At 38.5% G+C, this 21,259-nt stretch overlaps 2 protein-coding genes across 4 annotated transcripts; both read left to right on the plus strand.

Annotated features, from left to right (window-relative positions):
- Nucleotides 1-3,696: 3,696 nt before the first annotated feature.
- On the plus strand, nucleotides 3,697-7,380 carry LOC140866020 (uncharacterized). 2 transcript variants are annotated; one of them, XM_073270876.1, is made up of 9 exons: nucleotides 3,697-3,839; nucleotides 4,184-4,404; nucleotides 4,480-4,680; nucleotides 4,763-4,885; nucleotides 4,975-5,012; nucleotides 5,131-5,212; nucleotides 5,365-6,702; nucleotides 6,884-6,972; nucleotides 7,117-7,380. In XM_073270876.1, the coding sequence occupies exons 2-9, from the start codon at nucleotides 4,342-4,344 to the stop codon at nucleotides 7,286-7,288; spliced, it is 2,106 nt and encodes a 701-aa protein (XP_073126977.1). In that variant the 5' UTR covers nucleotides 3,697-3,839; nucleotides 4,184-4,341; the 3' UTR covers nucleotides 7,289-7,380. The 2 variants fall into 2 exon arrangements, with proteins under 2 accessions (XP_073126977.1, XP_073126978.1); XM_073270877.1 differs by lacking the exons at nucleotides 3,697-3,839; nucleotides 4,184-4,404 and having other exon boundaries at nucleotides 4,666-4,680; nucleotides 5,163-5,212.
- An 8,914-nt stretch (nucleotides 7,381-16,294) lies between these two features.
- On the plus strand, nucleotides 16,295-20,124 carry LOC140860609 (uncharacterized). 2 transcript variants are annotated; one of them, XM_073263611.1, is made up of 8 exons: nucleotides 16,295-16,443; nucleotides 16,520-16,720; nucleotides 16,823-16,945; nucleotides 17,079-17,116; nucleotides 17,237-17,330; nucleotides 17,579-19,192; nucleotides 19,360-19,499; nucleotides 19,628-20,124. In XM_073263611.1, exons 1-8 carry the CDS (start codon nucleotides 16,387-16,389, stop codon nucleotides 19,797-19,799), a joined length of 2,439 nt encoding a protein of 812 aa, XP_073119712.1. In that variant the 5' UTR covers nucleotides 16,295-16,386; the 3' UTR covers nucleotides 19,800-20,124. The 2 variants fall into 2 exon arrangements, with proteins under 2 accessions (XP_073119712.1, XP_073119713.1); XM_073263612.1 differs by having other exon boundaries at nucleotides 17,579-19,171; nucleotides 19,628-20,123.
- The last annotated feature ends 1,135 nt before the right edge of the window (nucleotides 20,125-21,259 follow it).

A 21,259-nucleotide genomic window follows, 5' to 3' on the forward strand; every position in this document is an offset into this window, starting at 1 on the left:
TGACCTAGTACGCTTGCCAGTATTATTTTTAAACCGCATTTTGAGACGGTCAGGGGCCTAAGCCCCTGGTTGGAGGCGAGACTCATAGGATGCGAAGAATTGTTTAGAGCGAATGAAGAGTTGTTTCCGTGTATTCCACTGTACAAAGGAGCAATGCATGGAGGTTGTCAACTTCTTGTTTGAGGGACTCACTCGTAAATGGTGGAAGTTTGCGTCCGCACCCATGTTGCACGATCGTGATGCAACTACTTGGACAGAGTTCCGTGCCACATTTATGAAGCTGTATTTTCCTCCTGCACTCCACCAGGGTAAGACCTTTGAGCTTCTGAATCTGAATTAGGGAAGTTTGATTGTTGATGATTATCGGCAGAAGTTCTTCGAGTTGCTGCCATATTGCTCACATATCTCTGCCAGTTCTGAGGCCAGGTATGATTACTTCTTCCAGGGCCTCAATGCGGAGATCTTCGATTGAGTTTTTGTCTGCAAAGATCCAACATCGTATGAGGGGTTGGTGAATCGATATTGACAGGAAGAGAATATCTTCCAGCAAAACAAGTCTATTTATTCTTCTCGTCCAGCCAGCACTTTGGGACAGAAGACCCAATTTATCAAGAATTATTCTGCATCTTCTTATTCCTCCTGCAGGTCTGGTGTTGTTTTCCATTTTGGGAAGAAGAAGAGATAGTGTGAGAATTGCGGAGGTCGAAATCCCTCTAACAAGTGTCTAAGGCGGTAGAAGATTGCTTCTGTTGTGGCTTGGTTGGCCACATGAAGAGGGATTTTCCGCAGTTAGTTGGAGGATTAGCTTTTGGTTCTGGTTCTGGTTCTCAGACTTTAGTTCCATAGAGTCATAGAGAAATTCAATGGGAATTCCTGAACCAGGATCAAGCTCAGGAGGAGAAAGAGAGGGTCATTGTAGGTAGATATATTTTGTGTGGTATTCCTGCATTCGTTCTCATTGATAGAAGTGCATTGCATTCTTTATTTATGCCCAATTTGTTAAGCATCATTGATTGCCTTATGTGTCTCTAGACGAAATACTTTTTGTGTCTACCCCTACCGGCCATTCAGCCTTGGCCAAGCGTTTAGTGATGGGTTGCTCCCTAGAATTTGAAGGTTTGAGTTGGAAGAGAACCTGATGATTTTAGTGACAAAATATTTCGATTGTATATTGGGTATTTATCTTTTTACTTCGTTCGGAGATACTATCGACTGTTACCGGAAGATTGTTCAGTTTCGTCCGGTTGAGGGCAATAGTTGGTTTTTCTACAATGAGGAAGCGCGATCCCCTATGCCTTTGGTATCAGCTCTGAGAGCTTGTCGAGCTTTGGAGGCGGGTGGGGAATGCTACCTTATCTAGGTTATTGACACGCCCACAGGGAGTAGAGCTCTCGAGGAGTAACTACTTGTTTGAGAGTATCTAGATGTTTTCCTGATGAGATCCGAGCTTTTCCTCTAGTCAAAGAAGTTGAGTTTGGGATTGAGCTTGTCCTAGGGATAGATGCTATTTATCGTGCACCCTATTGTCTGGCGCCGTCAGAGCTGAGGGAGTTGCAACAGCAGTTGCAAGACTTGTTAGAAAAGGGATACATTCGTCAGAGAGTTTCGCCTCGGGGACCGCTAGTGTTATTCATCAAGAAGAAAGATGGTTCCATGCATCTCTGCATTGATTATAGATAGCTAAACCAAGTGAAGGTCAATAATAAGTATCTTAAACCGTGCATTGATGATTTGTTTGATCAGATCCAGGGTACTTAATTGTATTCCAAGATTGACTTGAGGTCGGGTTATCATCAGTTGCGAGTTCAAGAGAGTATATTTCGAAGACTGCGTTTCGTACGAGGTATGTCACTATGAGTTCCTAGTGATGCATTTTGGATTGACGAACGCACCTACAGTCTTAATGAATTTGATGAACATGGTTTTTTGGGATTATTTGTATAAGTTCGTTGTGGTTTTTATCGAAGATATTCTGATCTATTCATGTAGTGTAGATGAGCATGCGCAGAAATTGAGTGTTGTACTGCAGATTCTTCGTGAGAAGCAGTTGTATGCCAAGTTCATCAAGTGAGAGTTTTGGATTGATCGAGTGGTTTTTCATGGTCATGTCTGTTCTCGGGTTGGTGTCTTCAGTGATTTCAATTTGTTTACCCTAGTCCGGATTTCGAGGACGAAATCTCTTAAAATGTGGAAAATGTAGTAGCCTGATTCATAAATAAGTTAATCAAATGCCTAAACATTTTTAATTGGTCAAAAAAGGGACACTAAATTAGGATTATAGAATTGAAAATCGGATTCAGAACGATTAAAAATGGTATAAAAAGCCCCAAGTTACTGAGCAGTTCGAAAGCTCTGAACATGATCGGATGTCAATGTGCAAGATCGGAGGCACCAAGTAGTTCGGACGTACCGAGCTACAGATTGTGCGGGATCAGGTAACTGACGTCCATAGTTTTATTTTGGTGCGTGAGTCTTCTCCTGATGCGACGACCCAGTGTGCTACATACCATGACGCCACTTGATTGAGCAAGAGCTTTACCATGATAGGTTTTCGGTATCCGTTCATTTGTAGTAGCATTCATAGCATGTGTATACTCATACTTTCGTACTGTTTGTTGTTATCGCTGACATCCTCGGTTTTTTCTTTGACACCCATTCTGCGGGACATGAATTAGGTTCGAAAGACCAGGAGGTAGTGGTCGCTAAAGTTGCAGCAGTTTCTTGGTTGGTGTTTATTTCCATTATCAGGTTTTATTGAGGATATTTTCAGTATTGTTTCGATGGGATTCTATAAACAATGTTTCACTGTTGCTTTTTAGGGATGGTTGTATTCCGTCGGTGATTTGTTGTAAGATTTTATTTCCGTTGTTTATTGATTATTGTGCTTGAATATTTATCTGCATGCTTAAGAATGTTTAGCAGGTGATTCTGGAGCAGGTCACTACTGAAACCCTCGGTTGAATTGAAGGGTAGCGAGCAAAAGCGTGGAAATTGGGAGAGGACACATAAATTTGGGGAAGAAACCCTCGATTGAATTTAAGGATAGCGTTGAATCGGGAGAGAACGTGAAGAAGTTTCTTTGAAATGTCGAGTGAGAATAGGGTTGATAGATACAAAAAAATACTCGGTAGGAAAATTATTAAATGTAGGAGCAACTGTGAATGAGAGGGTAAATATGGAAACAAAAGATAGTGTACTCACATCAGCGATTTCTATAGGTTTATCAAGTATTATAAAATAGTAGAGATTATAGAAGTAAGAATTATAACAAGAAAAATGATACAATAAAAAATTTGAGACGATAAAAAATATGAGAAAATATATATATAATTTTTTTAAAAAAAACAGAAAAAACGGAATGTATATATATATATATAAACCAAAACAAAAGGGAAATAAAAAGCTTGGAAAATTAAAAAAATAAAAGAAAGAAAGAATTAAAACATATAAAAAAAAATGAAAAGCCAAAATAATTTTTAAATTTTGTTATGAAAAAAGTGAAAATTGTGTGGGAGTAAATTGTACTCCCATATCATCCCGTGGGATGCCCAAAGTAGGCGATCCGCTCCCGATTCATTCACACCCCAATTCAGTGTATGACAAAACATTTTGATCTCTTCCTTCGACCAGATCTATTTCCTGCTACCTAAAAATAACGTCCACCACAGGGTCAATTTCACTCATTTTCAGGGGCACCCGAGCATTTGCCTCACTGTCATCCAAAAGTCGTCGTCGAAGTCTGTCGCCCTAAGTGTCGAGGCCGACTATCTAGCATCTACATCGGACACTCGAGTAGTATATGAGCCATTAACTCCACTAGTGGTGATTCGTTGGCGCCGGTGAGTTGACTATCAGGCACTTCCCGGCTGTGAAGTCAAGTTACCTGATTCAGTAGATTACACAACATGAGGCAGGCACTTGTGCCAGGACTGATTCAAAATGAAGTTTTTCGTCATTTTCATAAGTTATATAATTATAATATTTTTTGTTCCTAAGTTTACCAACAGAAAGCATAAACCAAATATCTTTCAACTATATCATAGTTTTTGTAGGCCAATCATGGATCCCACAACTTGAAAGATAGTTGATTTATTATTGACTTATTGGGGTTGAATTGCATCAAATACATATCAAAGTTATTCTCTAAAAAAAGTGCTTCCCATTTTATATGGTGGGCAAACAGATTAGTATCGATCGAGCTCAAAAGTCAAAATCAAGAATGATCAATTTCTCTGATGTATCCTTTTCTCAACACCGCCAAGTAGACAACATACATCCGAATTCTCACTACAAGAACCGGGGTTCTTGGAATTTTCATGAGTAATTTATAGAGAAGACAACATGTCAAGGCCAAGGGAGAAGAAGTTCGAAGCCGTCTTCAAGATGCAATTTAAAGTGACACAGGTACACTGATTTTACATTGATCAAGCAGTTCAAGATTTTGGAAAGCAGTACCTCAACAGTTGTCAAAATTTTCAGGTGCCACCTCTAAATGCAAAAGGCCTCATGATTTCTCTGGTTCCGGTAGATGCGGAAAAGCCGACCGCAAGACTAGACAGAGCTAAAATCAATGAAGGAACCTGCACATGGGAGAATCCTGTTTTTGAAAATGTGAAATTAGTTCAGGATATTAAAACAGGGAGAATCAGAGAGAAGTTTTACTATTTGATTGTGTCAACTGTAAGTGATGATCATTTTTTCTACCTAGTATTCCAGAAACTAAAATATGAAAGAATTAAATATCAGAGTTGGGATTTCACAGGGCTCATCGAAATCGGGTTTTCTTGGCGAAGTTTCGATTAATTTTGCAGATCTAGCAGAGGCAACCAAAGCTATGGATTTAGTTCTGCCTCTACAGACTTCAAGATCGGGTGCCATTCTTCATGTTGGTTCCTCATTTACATTTTGACAGTTATAAGGTATCAACTAAAACGTTGTCATCAGTTAAAATCTTTGTTACGGAAAAATTTTCAGGTTACAGTTCAGCGGATGCAAGAAGATCAAAATTCAAGGTAAACAGTGTTAATACAAGAATCATAAATATATTTTTTTCCTGCAGAACTATGGGGGATTATTTTTTGTCCGAATGTTACTATAGTAAAGCTCAGTTTCTCTTCAAAACAACAACAGGCGCTCCGAAGACGTTGAATTCTTTGATGCAGGAACAAGAGATCGTCACAGCTGTGGGAACCCAAGCCTGATTTCTACCCAAGTAAAGTTTCTCATTATTATCAATAAAACATGGGAATTCAGAGAAGGGTCTAAATGTTTAGTGTTTACCAATTATGATTAAAAGATTAAAAGTTCATTCATAAGCATTTCACTCTGTCCACAAATGAGAACTGAAGTTTTTTTGTTTGATAGAGCGAGGCTTCGAGTGATGCAGAGTGTGATGAACGATCTAGGAGTTCAGCGGGTGCCGAATCAGTAAACAATCGAGTGAAGATGTTGGGAAGGAAGGCTGAAGTTGCAGAAAATGTGAAGCAAACCAAGAAAGGACATCGATTATCAGACACCATCAAAACAGAATGCCAACAACTCAAGTCAGACTTACGTCAAGAGACTGAAAGCATGGAACATGTACTCGAAACCGTCAAGAAAGAGCTTCAATTTGAGAAACATTTAAATGATAAACTCAAGTTACAATTGCAGAAGACAGAAGACTCGAATTCTGAACTCGTACTTGCGTTAAGAGATCTAAACAAAAAGATGGATCAGAAATGCACGGAAATCTCTGAACTTTCTAGCAAAATCAGAGCCCTTAGAAGTGAAAAGATTGAACCTGACGAAGAAAAATTGTTGAAAAGGACAATAGAAAATCTCTATTCTGAAGTAGAAGCCCACAAGAAAGAGAAAGAAGACATATTAATGAAAGTAAAGCAACTTACCATAGATGGCGAAAAATTAGACAATGTGAGCAGGCATATCTACTCAACATTACAACAAACCGAAAAGGAAAAGGTGGAAATGGAACAAAATTATTCTGAGTCTTTGGCTACAATGAAGCAGCTCGAACTCCGGGTAGAAACTTTGGAGGAAGAAAACAAAAGGCAGCAACTTCAATACTCCGAATCCTTGAAAATAATTGAAAAGCTTGAGATTCAGGTTGAGGACCTGCAAAAAGAGCTGGAAAATCAGGCGCAGCTATATGAAGAAGAGTTGAATACAGTGACTAAGGAAAAAATTGAGAAGGAGCAGCAAGCCATGCGAGCCGAGGAGGTTTTTAGGAAAGCAAGGAGGAACAATGCATATCGAGTCGAGCAACTACAAGAGGAAATCAAAAAGCTTTCGGATGAAATGTCATCGAAGATTGAGGAGAATGAGAAGTTAGCACAGAAATCAATTGCAGAAGCCACTGATTTGCAGTCGAGGAACGAAGTTCTTGAATCCATTCTCCAAAAATCAGAGGAAGAGCGTCGAATGACGATAACCCAATACGAGAGGATTGTTCACGAGGTCAAGGAACAAAACGAAAGGATATACATCAAAGAACATGAAGATCTTGAGAGACAATTAGCTTCAGTTAGAGAAGAAGTGGACAAACTTAAGCATGAAAATATTTCAATGAAGTCTCAAATTGATCAAAAGAATTCGAAAGAAGTGAACTTGAATTTAGAGGTGAAGAAGCTGAGATTGAAGAACAGTGAAATGAAGAATCATTTGTCGCAAGTGGAGTTGGAGAAGGAAGACCTGAAGAATAAGGTAAGCACCTGTCCAAAAGGCAACTGAGGATATCATACATGATAGAAATGATTCCAAGAAAAAAAATGAATACCATTGATCCAAACATCAACAATAACAATACTACAATGATATATTTCAATTGCATTCATTTAATTGTCATGAAAAAAAATACTTGAATTGATTGCCGGAGAATGCACAGGTTAAGAACACAAATGCAAGCAGGGCAAAGCCGAGAGTCGTAGATGGCCTTTCGAAGCAAACTGAGCTTGACACTGCACAAATCAAAAGGTAACAATGCACATTAAATCATACTAGCTATATATGTAATTCCTCCTTTTGTGTACTTTGCAATTCTCTCCCATATTACATGCATGCCACCAAATAGATAGATTGAAAAAATGGTTGGTTTGCTTTTCCTTGTGCTGTTTCCAGTTTGTGGGATGAAGTGGGGTCACTGAAGGAAAGGAACAGAATTACGGAAGAAAGCCTGAAAGAAATGCATGAGAGATATTCAGAACTAAGCCTTAGATTTGCGGAGGTGGAAGGCGAACGACAACACCTTGTATTGACCCTTCGAAACCTGAGAAGTGGGAAGAAAAACTAGGCAGTCGGGACTATCTACATGTGAGTGAGGGTGAGCTATGAGTTACTTTGTTCTTGCTAAAACTGATGAAGGACATTGGAATATCTCAATTATTCAACAACTACGGATTAATTATTAACTTAATTTAAAATTAAAATAATTTTTATTTTTGTTGTTTCACCCCTTTTTTTTTTTTTAATGTTGTTTCACTTATTAAAATTAAATTCGGATATAAATGCCAACAAAAAAATTAAGGGGCTTTTTTTTCTAAATTTTAAAAAAAACGGGTGTAGTGACCCGACCCGCATCACCTACTATTTACCTTAATAAGCATGTAAACAAGATAACTTAATCAAAGCAGATAAAAAGATTAACAACGGAAACGAAAATCATGTTTACAAGCCAAAACCGGCAGAATACAACCAGCAACTAAATCAAATGTTAAAAAAAGTTTTGAACAAACATATCAAAATTCAGTAATAACACTACTGAACTAATGAATTCACTGCATCCACAGCTCCAGCTATCACCCCTGTCTCGACACACCGGCGTCGTCCAACCTGTAACCTACCCCGTCGAATAAGGTATACAAGAAACACAATAACATGGATGTGAGCGACTATGCTCAAAACGATAATCACGAGTATACAAACCTAATATGATGCATGCAAATGAGTGATTACTGGTTATGTCAATTTATGCTCAGTCTAGGAGCCAATGAGTATATATTACCATCTGGAATCAACTACGTTGGGTACCTCCACACACTCGTCCAAACCACCGTAGCGTCAATCCCTGTCAACACGGCGTCTCCTGATGTCAGACAATATAACAAGGGATGTAGGGCTGAGCGACCCTACTAAATTGGCTATCTCGAAGGAGATTTGGCTCAACAAGAATATGCACATGCAACATAATATATCAAAGCAGTAAAACATGTATCATGACACATAAAATGCAACATATAAGCATGCATACTCGATGACTATCTCAATCAGTACTTACGTACCTCGCTTAAGCAGTCCTACAAGTCAAAAATTATCATATCACTAATACTGATCTAAAAGCCTTAAGTAATCTTATAGATACTTGCTAATACCGATAAGGATCTAGGGTTATACATGTGTCCGTCGTCAACCCTTTGTTGTCGAAGCCCTAATTCTTGGGCACAACTCCGCTACAAGTCCCATAGCACCTCGTTATTTCCCGACTCTCGAGTATAAGGCTAGAACCCTAGGAATATAAACTAATACACACTCAAACACCTCCAAACACACACTAATTGTGAGGATTTTGGCCTATATTTATAGACAACATTCGGAAGCTCCGATCCCTCGATCGGAAGCTCTGACCTCTACATACATGCCGCGTTCCGAACAGGATAGTTCGGAAGCTCCGATCTCTACTTCGGAACTTCCAATCTCATGCATGAGTCTATGTGTCCAAACGCTGGAGACACGTCACTAGTGCGCATGTTCTAACCTTCGGAAGCTCCGATCTCACGTTCGAAAGGTCTGAACTCACCCTTTGCTTCCGAACTCAGCTACTAGGGTTGGGTGCTTCCGAACCCACTTTAGAAAGTCCGATCTCTTCTGTGATTCCGAAGCCCTGATTTCACATTTTTGATTCTATTAATCACTTGGTTAATTTAGATTGGATTTCCTTAGTCATGTTTAACTATTTAAGCTCGTAAATGAGATACGGGTTACTACAACGGGTTTATATGTGTAGTAACCTATTCCCATTTTACAAGATTAAATGGTTAAAACTTAATTAAATGATATTAATTTGATTAATTGGACCAAGAAATTGTCAAAGGGTCGAAGTGGATTTGGACAAGTTCGGAAGGTCCGAAGTGATCGGATCCAGCGATGGTGTTTGGAAGCTAGATCGGAACGTTCGAAGGTGAGATCGGAACTTCCGATCGAGTTAGGACATGCGCACTTATGACGTGTCGTTGACATCTGAACACGTAGCTGCATGCATGAGATCGGAACTTCCAAATTAGGGATCAGATTTCGATCGTGTTAGTTCGGAACGTGGCATGCATGCGGAGATCGAAACGTCCGATCGGGAGTTCGGAACGTCCGATCTTTGCCTATAAATAGGGCATCCAGGAGCCCATTTTCATTTCCAATTCACTTGATCTTCTCTCGTTTCTTGAGTGGTTTAGGGGCTTCCAGCCTTCTTTGTCGAGGGACGAGCCTTGGCGAGGAGTTTTCGGAGTCGTAGCGGAGTTGTGCCCAAGTTTTGGGGCAATCAACAACAACGGGCTAACGATGTACGAAGATATAATCCGAGTTTTTATAAATAGTTTGAAAGTATCTATTAGCTTAGTTAAGACTTTTAGACGATGATTAGTGATATAGTAATCTAGTGATTCTAGGCTTTGAGAGTAGAGCTAGTGTAGCTTATCTAATATTATTGAGGTACGAAAGTACTGTTCGAGATATCCTGACTGAGTATGCATCTATTATGTGTTGTATTATTTATATGACATGATTTTATATTCATATATTATTTCACGATATTATGCTTCATTCATTATCATATTGAGCTTTTATCCTTGAAATAGCTGATATTAAGATGGCTACCCTAATGTGTTAGTGAATGGTTGGAGACGTGTACTCGTGATCAGGTCACCGATATCCATAGTAGGGTGTGTGAGCCACCTCTTGGTTCGACGGCACGGAGTGCTACTGTGACGCCCGGGGCTCATAAGAGGGTGGGAAGTGAGCGCCGGTGCCAAGAGGTTGCACGGACAATGAGCGGCTCTTGGCAGGCTTCTAGACAAAGGGAGACATGAATGAACCAATCTCGTACCGGAATGAGAGATATTCTGAGACTGTGTAGGTATGGGACTGCACGGTTGAGGAGGGCTAAAATATTTGATAGATACTACTCATATCAAGAAGGTGCATCTTCTTTTAGGGAGCTCATCACATAAAAACTCCAAAGTTAAGTGTGCTTAACTTGGGTCGATTATAGGATGGGTGATCCCGTGAGAAGTTTCTTAGGGCGCATGTGAGTGAGGATATAAGCACGCTGAAAAGATCTGTCTTGATACAGTGAGGGCATTTGTCAAATCTGGGGCATTACAGTTGGTATCAGAGCCGACCTCTCTTAGTACAGTATGGTTCGGGGACAAACCAGGCGGAAGCTAGTGGGCATGTGACGCCCGAGGCTCATAAGAGGTCGGGTAATGATCGCCGGTTTTAAGACGTTGCACGAACAATGAGCGGCTCCGACAGGCTTTTAGGCAAAGGGAGACAAGAATGAACTGATCTCGTACCGGAATGAGAGAGTTTTTGAGACTGTAGATATGGGACTGCGCATTTGAGAAGGGCTCAAAAGATTTGATAGGTACTACTCATATCAAGAAGGTGCATCTTTTTTTAGGGAGCTCATCGCATAAGAACTCCAAAGTTAAGCGTGCTTGACTTGGGAAAATTATAGGATGGGTGACCCCCTAGAAATTTTCTCAGGGTGCGTGTGAGTGAGGACATAAGCACGTTGAAAAGATCTTTATTTATACAGTGAGGGCAGTCGTCGAATCTGGGGCGTTACAACTACATAACTTGGCACCGAGTCTGTTTGATCAGAGTTTCTTGACTTTGAGTCTTGGTACCCCATACACTTGCATTCATGGTCATATAGTATTTGTATACACATAGTCTCGTGATGAACATAGTTCGCTCTTGTCTATATTTATGTGTTTATTGGACACCCCATTTGACGGGGCAAGTCTTAGGTTGGACGGAGCAGGAGGCTCAGGGCGGACTTAGTTGCAGGGTTTTGGCAGTTGTTGGGAGTTTTTGTTTATTTAAAGGATTGTATCAGAACTCGTTGGTTTGTCACTGAGTAGTTATTTCGATTTTATTGTAATAACTTTAGTATTCGGATTTATTTTGCTTGGTTTTGTTTAACGTTAGGGTTTTCCGCTGTTATTTTTTGATTATTTTTTAATTAAGATTAATGCATGCTTAAGCTTCTAATTAGTAGGTGATCACAGTGCGAGTCACTACATTTATGGTATCAGAGCATGCATAGGATATTTATGGGATTTAGACTTGGCTATTTGGGTTTTTGATGCGCATGAATCCTTTCAGATGGCTATTAAAGACGAGGAGATCCAGGGTAGTGTTGGTCGGTGGGGAGATGGTGATGCTCCGAGACATCCCCGATCACATTGCTACCATCGAGAGGGCAGACATCGTTTCGAGATGCATAGGTTCCTGAAGATGGGACCTAAGCCCTTAGTAAGAGGCGAGACTACTGAGGCGACCGAGGACTGGCTCGAGCAGATGGAGAGTTGTTTCCATGTTTTTTATTGTTCGAAGGACGAGAATATGGAGGCTGCTACTTTCCTCTTGTAGGGACGTGCTCGTAAGTGGTGGAGATCCGCGTCTGCACCATTAATTCAGGAGCATGGGCATGTCTGGTGGTTGGATTTTTGTAGATTGTTCCGTCAGTTTCATTTTCCTCCAGCTCTCTGCCAGGAGAAAACAATTGATTTGCGTAATTTGAAGCAGAGATCATTGTCTGTTTATGAGTATCATCAGAAGTTTATTGACCTCCTCCCGTATTGTCCTCATATTGGCGCCAGTTCTGAGGCGAAGTACGATCACTTCCTGCAGGGATTGAACCAAGAGATTTTTGACTGGGTTACTGTATGTGATGACCTCACTTCTTACGAGGGCTTGGTGAATCAATTTCGGCAGGCAGAGATCAATGTGAACCGTGTTAGGACGCATCAAACTTATCGACCAGTGAGTTCTTTGGGTCCTCGTGCCTAGTATTTTAAGAAGTCCACTTCTACTACTTCTTCCTCTCTGGATCTGGTGGAGTTATGTGTTTTGGGAAGAAGGTTCAGTGTGCTCACTGTGGGAAGAATCACCCAACGGATAAATGCTGTAAGGCTGCAGGAGCTTGTTTTTGTTGCGGGGAGATTGATAATCTCAAGAGGAATTTTCCACAGGCTGGGGGAGCAAGATCAGGTTCAGGTTCTCAGACTACAGTCCAGCAGAGGCCACCATTGCAATCAGTGGGAGGTTCTATTCTATGACCATGCTCCGAGTCAAGTGTTTGCTTTGAGTAATGATGAAGCTGTGGAGGAGAATGAGAGGGTTATTGCGGGTACGTTTCTTTTATGCGATATACCTGCTTTTGTTCTTATTGATACTGGTGCATCCCATTCCTTCATGTCTGCATGTTTTGTCAAGCATCACAAGTTACCCTATATTTATCTAGACGTAGTAACTTCTATTTCTACACCAACTGATCATCAGCATTGGCTAAACATCTAGTTTTGGGTTGTCATTTAGAATTTGAGGGTAATTTTTTGACAGTGAATCATATGATGTTAGCGATGGAAGATTTTTACTGCATATTGGGTATTGATATGTTGACCACGTACCGAGCTTCAGTGGACTGTTATCCAAAAACTTTTGCGATTTCATCCGGTTGGGGATGATAGTTGGTTTTCTATGGTGAAGAAGCGCGACCTTCGATGCCTTTGGTATCTGCTTTGAGAGCCTGTCGATATCTGGAGTCAGGCGAGGAATTCTACCTCATCTATGCAGTTGATATGTCCACTGAGAGTGTTGGTATATGATATTTTCCAATCGTTAATGAATTTCCTAATGTTTTTCCTGATGAAATTCTGGATTTTCCTCCTGTTTGGGAAGTTGAGTTTGGTGTTGCGTTAATCTCAGGGATGTCACCTATCTCGCGAGCACCGTATCATCTAGCACCATTAGAGATGCGTAAGTTCTAGAAACAGTTGCAGGATCTCTTGGACAAGGGATATATTCATCCTAGTGTATCTTTGTGGGGAACTCTTGTTCTTTTTGTGAAGAATAAAGATGGGTCTATGCGACTGTGTATTGACTATAACAATTGAACCATGTGACCATCAAGAATAATTATCTTTTGCCTCATATAGATGACCTATTTGATCAGCTTCAGGGTAATTCAGTATATTCCATGATTGACTTGCGATTTGGCTATCATCAAATGCGAGTTAAGGATCAGGATATAGCCAAGACTGCATTCTGAAATAGATATGGGCATTATGAGTTCTTGGTGATGCCATTTGGGTTGACTAATGCGCCAGTTGTATTCATGGATTTGATGAATCGTGTTTTCAGGGAATAGTTAGACAAGTTTGTCATTGTGTTCATCGATGATATTCTGGCAATTCACGTAATTTGGATGAGCATGCATATCATTTAAGGCTCATTTTGCAGACTCTTTGGGAGAGGCAAATTTACGCAAAGCTGAGTAAGTGTGAGTTCTGGATTGATCGCGTGATGTTCCTTGGCCATGTCATATCCAGCTAGGGAGTTTCAGTTGATCCAAGCAAGATTGATGTTGTGTTGAATTGGTCGCGCCCGACGATGGTGGCTGAGATCCGTAGTTTTCTGGGTCTGGCAGGATATTATCACCGTTTCATCGCAAATTTCTCGTAGTTAGCTCGACCTTTGACGCAAATTACTCGGAAAGGCGTAATTTTCGAGCGGTCCTCAGAGTGTGAGGAGAACTTTTGTGAGCTTCGACGATGGTTGACTTTTGCGCCTGTGCTGGCACTACCGTCTGGTTCTAGAGGGTATATTGTGTATACTGATGCTTCTCTACAAGGATTAGGTTGTGTCTTGACTCAGAATGAGCATATGATTCCATACGCTTCTAGACAACTGAAGGTTCACGAAGGGAATTATCCAGTGCATGATCTTGAACTAGCAACTATCGTCTTTGCACTGAAGATTTGACGTCATTATCTGTATGAAGAGAAATTTGAAATCTTCACTAATCACAAGAGTCTCAAGTATTTGTTCACCCAAGTTGAATTGAACATGAGACAGAGACGCTGGATGGATTTGCTGAAGGATTACGATTGCGAGATTAAATATCATCTAGATGCTGTTAATCTTACTGCTGATGCTTTGAGTCACAAAGTGCGAGTATATGCACTACAGTCTTGTCTTATCTATTTATATTATATATGTTACCCATACAAGGAATATCAAGTAAGACTAAGAACTCTATACAAAATTAACGATACATTAGAGCGGTGGGCTATGGTAGTTCAGTTTTAAGAGCGGTTTACAACTGCTCTAAAACATAAAAAAAAAAAACCGTGGCTCTAAGTTTATATTAGAACGTTTAGTGAACTGTGTAGCAGGTTACTTACTATACCAGTGGTTTTTGTTCAACCGCTTCTATTGGTCATATTTTAGATCGTTATATTAACCTCTCTTGAACGTCAGAGTAATTAGAGCGGTTTAGAAAACCGGTGTCAATAATTTTGTATGTTAAAGCGGTTTAATAACCGTTCAACGATCTAGAAACTTACTTTTCCTGTAGTGCTAATACTTCGTTTATGATTATTTATTATTTATTGATGAAAATTTTTATTATTTTGAAACATAAATATCCAAGACATTTGAAGGAAAAACTTAAATTAGAATTATGTGATTTAGGGTGATGCATAACGTAAAATATAAGGCCATATAGAACATATTTGAGGCTGTAATGTTTGTCATTTATCTTGAGAAAAAATAATAATCTGGAAATAATATATTTTTTGGCGGAGGAATATATAAATGCGTCGGGACATGAAATAAATGAGAGTTGTGTGAGCATAATATTGGACTGAAATTTTTTTATGATTATGAATTTTCTATATGTGTCCATAGGACATAGCTGGAAATTACTTATTTAAGTATGAGTTTAACTCATTTATACGAAAAATATATGTCTAAACATAAGGAGAACATTGGAAAATTGAACAAGAAACATCACAATTTTAATTACAAATCAAACAAATTAGTTACTAAGAACAATGATGTGTTGTCAATACTCAATAGTGATGAAAGATGTGGAGAAACCGAGTGAGACTTGAAGAAAATAAGAGAAAATAAAATGGAGTAAGATATGAAGTGTGAACGACTCAAATAAATAAAATAACAAGACCACAGAAAAAAAAATATAAAAGAGATTAATCAACATCTGATCCGATTATGAAAAAGAAACGTGAAAATCAAATGAGTGTTGAATTTAATCGAATAAAAAAGCAGGGGAAATAAAAAAATTAAAAATATGAAAAATATACTGAATGATTCAAAAATCAAACAAGGAAAGGATGAAAAAAAATAAAACCATGGTTGTTTGAAATGATAGATAAACTGTAGAATAATATTGGTTATTGAATAATCTATGAAAAAATTATGTGTCTACATTCATTTGCATATTTACGACCAATATTCATGGTGCACTCAATTTTGTTACTCACGTACATGGTACAACGAACGTGCATTGCCATCAATCAAATTAAAACGCAAATAATCTATACAAGAGTTTTTTTATGGTGCCCAACAACTATGCCCAACTCCGTGCCCATCATGTACAATAGGTGAGTTGACCAACACAATTGGTGAGTTGACTTATACATAGTGGACACGAAGTTGGGCATAGTTGTTGGGCACCATAAAAAAACTCATCTATACAAATCCCTATGCCTTTAAACTACAAACATAAATCCTACGTGCCTGTAATTTAGGATGGTTAATTTCATCAATATCAATTACGGAAAATTAAAAAAACATAAAAAAAACACAAATGTACTTGAATTTTTTATAACACAAAGGTGAAATACTTCTAATTTTTTTAAAAAAAAAATGGATGATGTATTAGTCTATTAATATTTTTAAAAGATTTTATGTTTTTAAAACTTTTCACAATCGGATTGGTGCAATTAGCCCGATTTAGAAAAAAAGAGTAAATCTTTTAGACCGCGAGACGAGTAAATTTAACTCATATCTACAATAAAAATAAATAATTTTAACGTAAGAAAATAAAACATATCTTTGGGTCGATTCGAATAAGAAGAGTTGTTTCACAAAATTTATTGGTGAAATTGTGTTTACGGTTTCATATGACTAGTGATTTTTCATAAATTTTTGTTTCTTTTTTACCATGATCCATACGAACCGACTTGAAAAGTCAACACGAAGAACTAATCCCCTTCCGCGTTGTATATATATTTTCTTGACAAATCTCAAGTCAACCAAAGTACATTCCAATTGTTTTCCGGATTCCATTCATAATTTCCAGAGAAGATGCGGAGGGAGAAAAAGTTCGAAGCTGTCTTCAAGATGCAATTTCAATTAACACAGGTAGGTACATTCAATTTGTAAGCAAGTTACATTGTTCAAGATTTTGATCAAATTTGGTGTCTTCAAATAACTGCAGGTGCCACCTCCAGATACAACAGGCCTCATGATTTCTCTGATACCGGTTGGTGCCGGAAAGCCAACTGCAAGATTAGAGCAAGGTAAGATCATCGAAGGAACCTGCACATGGGAAAATCCGGTCTACGAAACCGTAGAATTAGTTCAGGAGATCAAAACAGGGAGAATCAGAGAGAAATGCTATTATTTGATTGTGTCAACTGTGAGTGATATACAATACATTCATTGTCTCTCTGCCTAGTATTCAGGAACTAAAGAACTACAAAGATACAAGCATCACAAGTTTGTTTTCACAACGATGCAGGGATCATCGGAATCGGGCTTTCTCGGACATGTTACCATTGATTTTGCAGATCTGGCAGAGGCTACCGATCCTACGAATTTAACTCTGCCTCTGCAAACTTCTAAATCCGGTGCAATACTTCATGTTAGTTCGTTCTCTTAACTTCTTGCTCACATATCCATATACACAAGAGTGGACCCATTGTTTTTTATAATTCTAAGGTTTCAACCATAACTTTATCATCATATTTCCTCCAACTGCTGTTGAAAAATTCCAGGTTACAGTTCAGAGGGTTCCGGAAGACCATGATTCAAGGTAAAAAGTGATTAATACATGAAGAATAAACTTGCCTCCTTCCTGCAGAACTATGTGGAATATTGCATTAAAAAAAGTAGCGTAATAAAGCACGGTTTCTCTCCAACAATAAAACAACAGGAGCACTGAAGATGGTGAAATCTTGGATGCAGAAACAAGAGATTGTTACAGCAACAGTGATAGCAACAGTAACGGAAGCCTACAATCTACTGAAGTAAGGTCTCTCCTTATTAGCAATAAAATTCAGAAATTCAGAAGAGGGTTTACATGTTACGTGCTTAATAGAGAAATAATATGAACCGAAACACATGGGACGATGTTCTCCTCTTCGTTTCAAAAGTGGCTTAAACTGTAGTTAAATATATCATATCCTTTAATGTTGTGCTTACATGTGCATTTTGTACGTCGATAACCATTTCTCTCTGACTGTGTGCACTAGAACTGATATTTTTTGTTATGTAGAGCGAGACCTCCAGTGCAGCACCAAGTTCAGGAGATGCTGAATCAGAAAACAATCAAATGAAGATGTTCGAAAGAAAGGTTGAAGTTTCAGAAAAGGAAGTAGAGTCTCTTAGACAGCAAGTGATTAGTGAAAGCAAGAAAGGACAACAATTATCTGAGCTGATTGCTCACCTACAAGAAGAGAGGGATGCCATCAAAACAGAATGTGAGCAGCTCAAATCAGATTTCGCAAGTACCATACAGAAAGAGACTGAAAGCGTGAGAATTTTACTCGAAGGCATCCAGAAAGAGCTTCAATCTGAAAGACATTTGAATGATGAACTGAAGTTACAATTGCAGAAGACAGAAGATTTGAATTCTGAATATATTCTTGCATTGAGAGATCTTGATAAAACGACGAATCAGAAAAACACGGAAATCTCTCAACTTGCAAGAAAAATTGAAGCCCTTGAGAGTGAAAAGATGGACCCAGATGAAGAAAAATTGTTGAAGGAGACAATAGAAAATCTCAACTCTGAAATAGAAGTTCACAAAAAAGAAAAAGAAGACGTATTGATGGATGTAAAGAAACTTACTACAAATGGTGAAAACTTAGAGAGAGAGAGCAAGCAAATATACTCAACATTGCAGCAAAACCTGGAGGAAAAGATGAAACTAGAACAAAATTATGCGGAGTCTTTGGCTACAGTGAAGCAGCTTGAATATCGGATAGAAACATTGGAGGAAGATATCAAAAGACAGGAACTTCAATTCTCCGAATCGCTAACTTTAAATGAAGAGCTTGAGATTCAGGTTGAGAACCTGCATAAAGAGCTAGAAAATCAGAGGCAACTATATGAAGAAAACTTGAAAACAGCAACTGAGGCGAAAATCAATCAGGAGCAGAGAGCTGCAAGAGCCGAGGAGGCCCTTAGGAAGGCATTGGGGAATAATGAAATTACAGTTAAGCGATTACAACAGGAATTTCAACAGTTTTCAGATGAAATGTCATTGAAGATTGAGGAAAATGACAAATTAGCACAGAAATCAACTGCAGAAGCCACTGATTTGCAACAGAAGAATGAAGTTTTTGAATCCCTGCTTCAGAAAGCTGAGGAAGAGCATCAAAAAACAAGAACTGAATACGAAATATTTGTTCATGAGTTTGAGGAAGTCAAACAACTTTCAAATGAAATGTCGTTGAAGATTGAGGAGAATGAGAAATTAGCACAGAAATCGATTGCAGAAGCAACTGATTGGCAAAGGAAGAATGAAGTTCTTGAATCCCTTCTTCAGAAAGCTGAGGAAGAGCATCAAATGACAATAACCGAATACGAAAGAACTGTTCATGAGCTTCAAGAACAAAACGAAAGGATGCACATCAAAGAAAGTGAAGATCATGAGGAACAATTAGCTTCAGTGAGAGAGGAAGTGAACAAACTTAAGCAGGAAAATATTTCTGTGAAGTCTCAAGTTGATCTAAAGAATTCGAAAGAAGTGAATTTGAATGTAGAGGTGAAGAAGCTGAGATTAAAGAATAGTGATTTGAAGAATCAATTGTTGCAAGTAGAATTGGAGAAAGAAGACCTGAAGAAAGAGGTGGCTACATTACAGGTAGGTTTCGAAAAAAATAAGGTAAGTAACTAACTGTCTGAATGACAACCAAGATTTTCATGATAAAAATGATTTCAAAAAAAAATAAAAAACTGTCATTGATCAGACATCAAGAATACTCCAATTACACATTACAAATTGCATCGATTTGTGATATTGTCATGAAAAAGCCCTTAAATTGACTACAGGAGAGTGCCCAGGCCAAGAACATAAGTACTAGCGAGCCCGAAGGAATAGAAATCAAGGAAAATAATACAAGTATGGCAAACCCGAGAGTCGTCAATGACCCTACGAATCAAATTGAGCTCGACACTGCACAAATCGAAAGGTAACAATATGCATCAAATGAAACTATAATTCCTCCATTTTTCTTGTTAACAATTCTCTCCCATCATATACCACATGATCGACTGAATAGGACAATGAGTCAGTTGCTTTCTATTGTGATATTTCTAGCTTGTTAACTGAAGTGGAATACCTAAAGGAAAGGAACATAATCATGGAAGAAGGCCTGGAAGAAATGCAAGAGAGATACTCAGAAATAAGCCTTAGATTTGCGGAGGTAGAAGGCGAACGACAGCAGCTTATAATGACCCTTCGTAACCTGAAAAGTGGAAAGAAAAACTAACCAGTCAGAAGAATTTTGAAGGCCAACTGCTGAAGAATTCAAACCATTTTCTGAGGAAACTTTTCCCATTTCCATCCTACGTTTTTGTTCATTACATTGAAGCAATGAAATAGAAATCCTGAGTTCGGAAGTTATTCATTTTCTAGAAGAAAAGGTCCAAATTAACTGTCATCCCCATCAACATGTATTTAGCATTTATACTAAAACTTTTCTGTGAGATATAGGTAACTTTTGTTTCCTTAAAAACTAATCAAAACTTTTGTATTATCTTAATTATTCACGAATTGCAGAAGAATCATATTGTCATCAATCATCGATGGTAGAGGGTAGCATTCACATTGTACTTGCTTCTTGTGGGCATGGATTAATTTGATTAGCCCCAGTAGCTCAATTCAAAAAATTTAAAGATTAAGATTCCAAATACTAAAATTATAGTCCGGATAGATTAATAATCCTGGCTCTTCTGTTAAATTTCCTTTTCTAACATCAACTCATTAATCACTCATGATCAGACCCTTTGTAATTTAGAGAAAACATAGAACAATTTTAAGAAATGTTGCGCTGAAAATGCAATGAACATGGATATATTTAAAAATGACAACAATTAATAAAACAGTAGTAAATCCTCTACATCCAATCAGCAATGATAATCACAGAATTGAAACGACAAGTGAAAAATCTCAAATAAACAGAAAATTTTAGCTACCCACTTCTTATAATGAACGCAGAAGCAGAGATTACGACGCTCAATGCCGCCTGTTGATTAACTCGGAACTCTGGAGTTGGTAGTCGCCAAGGCTGTGGACATGATATCATGCAAATAATAAAATTGTTTGCCCCAAGGCGAGAGCTTGGCTATATGTTGGAGTTTGATTTCAAGAAAATAAAACTGTTGCATTCAGACGAATCAAAATGGCCAAGTCCGTGGGGTTGGCCCGGCTACTAACCCAATTAGCTCACCTGCTGACTCGTTTTGACTAGAACTGTCAAACAGGCCAACTCATGGCGGGATGGGCCGACCCACCAAAAATTCATCTTTTGGTGGGTTGATGGCGGGCCGACCCACCATCTTGGCGGGCTGAAAATCCTCAACCCAACCCAACCCAAGGTGGGTTGCAGGTTAGGCGGGTCAGCCCGCGGGTTGGTTCACAACAAATAAAAATAAATATAAAATATTATAATTAATTATAAATATTATTTCATAAATAAATATTAATAGAAACAGATTGATAAAAATTTTAATTGTTAATTTAATGTGTGTAAATTTTATAAAGTAATTAATACAAAAAAAAATCACAACTTTTATTAAAAAATAAATATATGTCGCGGGCCTAGGCGGGTTGGCCCATCTAGGCCCACCTTTTGTTAAGTTGAAAAAATTTCAACCTAACCCACTTAAATTGTGTGGCGTGTCGAGCCAATCCGACGGGCCTAACCCAAATTGACGGCTCTAGTTTTGA

Source organism: Henckelia pumila, chromosome 4, assembly GCF_033568475.1.
Source record: "Henckelia pumila isolate YLH828 chromosome 4, ASM3356847v2, whole genome shotgun sequence".
NCBI lineage: Eukaryota > Viridiplantae > Streptophyta > Magnoliopsida > Lamiales > Gesneriaceae > Henckelia > Henckelia pumila.

Coding starts and splice junctions, on each gene's coding strand:
- LOC140866020 (XM_073270876.1), top strand. CDS start 4,342: ATGTCAAGGCCAAGGGAGAAGAAGTTCGAAGCCGTCTTCAAGATGCAA. Junction 4,681..4,762: donor ACTATTTGATTGTGTCAACT/GTAAGTGATGAT, acceptor GGGATTTCACAG/GGCTCATCGAAATCGGGTTT. Junction 6,973..7,116: donor GACACTGCACAAATCAAAAG/GTAACAATGCAC, acceptor TGCTGTTTCCAG/TTTGTGGGATGAAGTGGGGT.
- LOC140860609 (XM_073263611.1), top strand. CDS start 16,387: ATGCGGAGGGAGAAAAAGTTCGAAGCTGTCTTCAAGATGCAATTTCAA. Junction 16,946..17,078: donor AATCCGGTGCAATACTTCAT/GTTAGTTCGTTC, acceptor GAAAAATTCCAG/GTTACAGTTCAGAGGGTTCC. Junction 19,500..19,627: donor GACACTGCACAAATCGAAAG/GTAACAATATGC, acceptor TGATATTTCTAG/CTTGTTAACTGAAGTGGAAT.